This window comes from Silurus meridionalis, chromosome 23, assembly GCF_014805685.1.
Source record: "Silurus meridionalis isolate SWU-2019-XX chromosome 23, ASM1480568v1, whole genome shotgun sequence".
Classification (NCBI taxonomy): Eukaryota; Metazoa; Chordata; class Actinopteri; order Siluriformes; family Siluridae; genus Silurus; species Silurus meridionalis.
In genome coordinates this window covers 22650653-22657178 of record NC_060906.1, presented here as the reverse complement: position 1 = coordinate 22657178, position 6526 = coordinate 22650653, and the positions used below count along the sequence as shown (strand labels likewise).

The window sequence follows — 6526 nt, the reverse complement described above, 5'->3', positions numbered from 1 at the left end:
CTTTTTGTCTGGGTCTGTTTGTCTCATCCTCTACGTCTCTTCTTTCTTTCTTTCTTTCTTTCTTCCTTCCTTCCTTCCTTCCTTCCTTCCTTCCTTCCTTGTCTCTCTTGTTTCTTTCTCACTGTAATCAGTTTCTCTCTTTCTTTCACTTCTCTCTTATTCATGCTTTTTCACTTCTCTTCTTCTATTTGTCTCAGAGAATTATATTCCTTTGGTTCCCCCTAAAATAATGTATTTAGTCTTTTTTCATAATTTTCAGCATTAAAATCATCTTAATTCGATAAAAACATAATAATGCAATATTGTGATAAAAACCAATGGTAACGAATCGTGTGATCAAATATTTTTATTTCCTTTACTATAACTTATTACAAGTGAAAAGCGAGTGGAATTAATGGAGGAATGCGATGAACATCATGACGATTAAAAGACCGACAGACGTTTGGATTCTCCCAACATGTCCACCTAAAGCACAGAAAAAAAACAAAAATAATAAACTTGAGTCTGAAATACTGCAGTATATCAAGCAAAACACTGTATAGGCAAAAGTTTGTGGACATCTGAGCATAGGATTGATATGAGCATTAAACCTCTAAACCTTCTAAAATCCACATGTAGTCTTCTGACAAGATTTTTCACTAGATTCTGTAGAGATTTAGATACAATGGTGTTGAGTCAGGTACTGATGTAGGTGAGAAGGTAAGAAGGCCTGGGGTGCAGTCAGCGTTCACATTCATCCTAAAGGTGTTCTAAAGCTCTATAGAAGGAGATCTTCCACTCCAGCTTATGTGAAGCATATCTTTCATGCTACCACGCTTAAAGATGTCCTATATGAAACTTCTGCATTAGTTTCAGTTTGATTTATAGACAGATCTTTGTGCAGATGTCTTACTCAACAAACCATATCTTACCAGGGTCAGAGTCATCCACCAACATGGCTTGAGTGTCGCTGAGGCTGCCATTGTTCGGAGCTGGAGCCACACCCAGTAACTTGCACATCAGCGGGTAAATGCTCACGCTGTCGAACGGCTCGGCGAGAAAATTCTTCCTGAAATCGGGTCCGAACGCCCGGAATATGGCCTTCATGTCCATTTCTTCATTGCTAAAGCCGTGATCTCCTTTGTTCACGTAAAAGATAATTCTCTGCAATATATAAATTTTCTGTCACAAAGCTAAAGAAACAATCATTCACTCAATACAAAACAGTGGATATACCCACAAACGTTTGTGGACACCTGACTACGATTCGGACGCCCTTATCAAAACATCCCATTCCACATTTCATCTCCATCTGCTGTTATAGTGACCTTCACTCTTCTGGAAACTTTCCATTAGATTGTGGAGTGTGCTTGTAGAGATAAGTGGTTATCAACCAAAAGTCAGGTACTGATGTACAGTAGGTGAGGTGAGGAGGCCTGAGGTGCATTCAACGTTCCAATTCAATTAAAAATGTTAAATACTGTTTAATAGCTCTATAGCAGGCCACTCAAGATCTTCCACTCTAACCCATGGAAAGCAGATCTTCATGGAGCTGGAGCTTTGTGCACAGGGGCATTGTCATGCTGGAACAGGTTTAATCTCCTAGTTGAAGTGAAGGGACAATTTCATGCCACCGCATCCAAAGACGTCCTGTAGATTGTGTCAACAGTTTGGGAAAGAACCACATATGGCTGGAAAGGTCAGGTGTCCCAATACTTTTGTTCATACAGTGTATTTTTATGTAGAGTTCAGAACATACAATAATGTGTAAATTATTAAATGATTAAGAATGTACAAATCTTGCTGTTCTAGGAAAGTATTCAACATAGGGTTGCATCCCACCACCCCATTGCTGTTTCACAATCTCGAAAGTAACTATAAATGGCTAAAAAAAAAAAGATGGCTTTGTTTAATGAATCTAAAAACAACCAGCCTTCATCACACTCTTTGTGTTGTTGATTATTTTCCTTAAACAGCACTTCCCTAAGAAAATCCAACATCTGTAACATCTACTGCCATTAATGCAAAATGATACACTATATGGAAAAAAATATTGGGACACCTGACTTTCCCAGCCATATGTGGTTCTTTCCCAAACTGTTATCGCGAAGCTGAAGGCACACAATTATGCAGGACGTCTTTGGATGCTGGAGCATGAAATGTTTCCTTCACTTGAACTAGGAGACCCAAACCTGTTCCAGCGTGACAATACCCTTGTGCACAAAGCCAGCTCCATGAAGATCTGCTTTGCATGGGTTGAAGTGGAAGATCTTCTGCTATTCAGCTTCAACCCTTTTGAAGACCTTTGGGATGAATGTGAACACTGAATGAACACAAGTCTTCCCAGAAGAGTGGAGGGAATCATAAGAGCAATGGAATGAAATGCAATGCTCAAAAAGCACAAACCATACTTATAATCAGGTGTCTGCAAAACGTTTGGTAGTTATGGCCCTTATTCAGAGCGACATACATTCATACACTTGAGCAGCTATAGGGCTAGGGGTCTTGCTCGGGGGCCCAATAATGGCGCCTTGCTGTGGCTGGGATCACCACAATTTGATCCAAAGTCAAATGCTTTAACCACTAAACTACCACCTCCCCCACTTTAGCTTTACTGAAGATATTTTTACTTGATAATGAGGAAGTTCTTGTAAGAGCTCAAAGCTTACCGAGTTCAAGTTGAACCCCAAGTCTCCAATGAGAACGATATCCTGAATTCTGCTATTTTTTGCAATGTGGAAGTGCTCAGGAATTTCCTCCTTCTTGTAAACAGTGAGGTTTGGATGTGCGTTCTTCAGCTTATCGTAAACCTCCTGCACTTTCCCTTTCCTGGGTCTTATCATCCCAAATCCTCCGTAGTCCAGTATGTCAAAATGGGTCAGGGTTAGAAAATTCATGTACTCGGACAGCTTTATTTCCTTCACCTCGGGTTTCTTCTTAATGGTGGTCATGCCATGATCCGAGGTGATGATGACGTTGAGGTGATCGGTTAGGTTGTTTCTCTGAATCGACTCTCTGAGGTAGCCTAAGAGGCGATCGATCTGCGCGATGATCTTTCTTCTTTCTTCTGTCTCCGGTCCCACTTTGTGGCCCACGTTGTCTGGTTCTCCGTAATACAGAGTAACAAAGTCGAAATTCTCCTCGGTGTACCAACTCATAACCGTATCGATCTTCTGCCTCCACTCTGTCTCGTTATCATCGGGGTGACCTTCTGCCTCCACCAGGGACATGTTTACGACCTGCCCGCTGTAATTCGCTCCACCTCCAGGGTAGAAATAAGACGCTGTCTTCAGGCCCTGTCAGAATTACAGGTGCGGATTTTCAAACATTGGTAAAGAAACAAAGTCTAATATATTGCGTAAGTTTAGATCTTGAACTCAGGTTTTGACAAGCAATCTGTTGTTTGGACAACAAGGTGATAAAACAGTATTTACTAGGTTTATTGAAATGTCATAGTGTGGATGTCACTACAAGTAATATAATATATAAGAATGAAACACTATTAACGCATGTCTCTTTCACAAACAGGCCTTTGTAGTGCAAAAAAAAAGAAAGAAAAAAGATTAAATGAAACCAGACGTTTTTTTTCCTGTTGTGTGTGCAGGAAGTTACAGCTCTACCTCTGCCATGTTAATCTGTATTCTATGTGACTCTCAGGACACGCCTCGTTCTCCATAGTGTTGCGATGCGTCGAGAGAACGCGCTTTCTAAATAATAAAAGTATCTATAAAAGTAAATATCACATCTATTAATAATTACAATATAATAATAATATATATACAAAACTTGTTTTTTAGCCACACAAAGATGTTTAAAATGGTGCATTGTCCTACAAACGCAGACTTGCATCCGATGCACTCTTTTTTAGATCGATGCATTACATTGTTTTACGCCGATGGATATGCTGAATCTTACTATCGCTAATATATGGTAAGATATGAATATAAAAAATAAAATAAAAAAACAAGCAAACCAGGTCTGGAGATGCTCGTAAATATAATTGCCTTCCTGTCTACACTGTATGTACATGTATATATGAAATATATCATTTTTAATTATATGAAATATAAAATATTATGCCCTATAAAACAAAAAGCCTAACATGCATATCCTATCATTTAAAAACTGTAATAAAAAAGCATATTTTATTTATTGTATACCGCATGATTATGCATTTCTACTAAAGTCACATGTCGTTTCATCACAAATGTGCAATTCAATGTGCACTCAACCTTCTGTCTGTCACATATTCTGCTTCAAATATCTGTTAAATCTTCCTATCCGTCATAAGATTTCACTCGAAATTCCACTCGAAATGCTGCTCACCTGATTTTGAGCTGTTATCCATAAAGGCAAAGCCCCGTTGTCCCACCACTCAGAACGTTTCAGCGTGTTCTTATGAGTTAACTTTAAAAGGCTTGTGGAATTAAACATCATGTTATGGACAACGCCGTGATCCTCGATCCATCTCCCTGTGTAAATAGGAAAGTGTGGATTGAGGCTCATACATGCGGAAAACAACAAGTCACAGATTCTTGCATGAGCTTTATGAAAACGCAATGGCAGGTCATTCATTTCACACCTAGTGCTTCAGTGGTGTCCTATAAGAATCTGTTCACCTCTTAATACCATCACATAAAAACCATCAATATTAGAGAGAAACCCAGTAGAACAGAGAGCTGCATCACAGACAGGAATCTCATACAGAGGGAATAAATGACATCACTAAAGCAAGAAACCCAATGAACACAATACAACAGGTCTCCTTTCACTGGAGCCACAACTGCGAGATCATCTCTAACAGAAGCATTGATATGAACCTCAGGAAATGACCCCGGGTTTTCCCTTTGCTTTTTCTGTGTGTTACGGTTTTCCTGGGGATTTGAGAAATGAATGCAAAACGTGTGTTTTTGTGCAAAAGTGAACAAAATTTAATCCATCTTGTACATGCGACCAAATCAATTACTTCTCCTCTGTCAGCCGTTGTGGAATAAAAAGACAGCTATTATACCACATGAATATATATGTGCAGTTTGCTGCAGATTCGGGTTGCGAGCTCTGACTAGTGCGCTTTCTGACCGTCCAATCAAATGACGTGAAAATGCTGACTTGAGGCCGGATGGCCTCGGAGTGGCCAACTCACAGTCTGATTGGTTAGAACAGCTTCAAATGGTCTTTATTTCTGAAGACCTTACTCCAATTCATGAGGTGACGGCTGAAATCTGATTGGATAGAAACGCCAAAACATCAACATTGAGACCTCACTGTTCACTTGCTGGATAATTAATCCCACCACTTAACAGGTACCTTTGGAGCAAGAGTGGTAGCTCAGTGGTGAAGGTGCTGGTTTATTGATCGGAAGGCTGGGGGTTCAAGCTAAGCTGCTACTCTTAGGCCCTTGAGCAAGACCCTTAAGCCTCCAGTGGCGCTGTATTATGGCTGAGATAAACAGTGTTATTCACTTCACCTGTCCTTGGTTTAATGTTTATTGCTGATTGTTGTATAGTTTCTGAATTTAAAGGTTACTGTAGACTGAGTAGCCATGAACATGCAGCTGAACGTCTGTGATTCATGCATAATCAGCAATTTATTACACAACCAATGATAGCATCTGTTCATTGCTCTGTTTACGAGGGTTTTTTCCTCATCAGGAGAGACTATGAACTCTATTCAGAAATCTTAAATACTTGATTGTACTGGTTTTATCGGCGCACAGGGAAACATTTATGCATTTATTTTTTATTATTTTACACAAATATATTCATCAGCAAGGATTACAATTCCACACCTTCGCTATACAGGAAAAAATGATGTGTACAATAAAACCTATTATGAATGGACATTTTTCCAATTCTCCAGTTTGTATGAGCCATTGTTCTCATGATAGCCTCAGATTCCTGTTCTTGGCTCACAGGAGCATGTGGGCTTTAACTGCCTCTCCATCTTAATATCTGATTGTAACTCCCTGAAGGTCTCTGAAAGTAAATTGCATAAATGTGATGATTAACATTATTATGTAGCTGTTTCCTCACCTGTTATAGTGGTGAAATGTGATGGAGAGGTCATGGTGATCATCGGTGGTGTGATGTATTTCGCTTTCACTCCTTCCAGTACCAACTGGTCCATATTGGGCGTATGAACGTCTTGATCATAGTCCCATCTGAAACCATCAAACGATATGAGTAGCAGCTTGTTGTGTTTCTTGGTCCTCGTGCTGGACAACGGGACAGCGTCCAGGCAGAGCGAAACAGCAAACAGGAGCAGGAGTTTGAGCTGCATGTTGAACACAGGCAACTCCTAGAGTGCAGGTGAAGGCTTTAAATACTGTCAGTATCAGTAGCCAGATAAGATATTGCTGAGCGTTGCATTTCTCCAGGGATGTACTTTAACTCTACCTACTAATGTTGTAGATTACATTTTTATTGGACAGAAGCATTCAATTCACATGGCAGTGCCACAGAGATCATCCAGAGACGTCCCATACAATTAAATGCCTGCAAGATTGTGAAAGAAAAGAAAAGAAAAGAAAAGAAAAAAGAAAAGAAAA

The 6526-nt window shown here is 39.7% G+C and overlaps 1 protein-coding gene across 1 annotated transcript; it reads right to left on the bottom strand.

Annotated features, from left to right (window-relative positions):
- Positions 1-328: 328 nt before the first annotated feature.
- On the bottom strand, positions 329-6465 carry zgc:153896 (uncharacterized protein LOC569930 homolog). The gene is made up of 5 exons (XM_046836034.1): positions 6012-6465; positions 4306-4451; positions 2649-3275; positions 912-1143; positions 329-465 (listed from the first exon to the last, which is right to left on the bottom strand). The coding sequence occupies exons 1-5, from the start codon at positions 6256-6258 to the stop codon at positions 392-394; spliced, it is 1326 nt and encodes a 441-aa protein (XP_046691990.1). The 5' UTR covers positions 6259-6465; the 3' UTR covers positions 329-391.
- Positions 6466-6526: the final 61 nt, after the last annotated feature.

Coding starts and splice junctions, on each gene's coding strand:
- zgc:153896 (XM_046836034.1), bottom strand. CDS start 6,258: ATGCAGCTCAAACTCCTGCTCCTGTTTGCTGTTTCGCTCTGCCTGGAC. Junction 3,276..4,305: donor GGATAACAGCTCAAAATCAG/GTGAGCAGCATT, acceptor TAATTCTGACAG/GGCCTGAAGACAGCGTCTTA. Junction 466..911: donor GGTGGATGACTCTGACCCTG/GTAAGATATGGT, acceptor TCTGTGCTTTAG/GTGGACATGTTGGGAGAATC.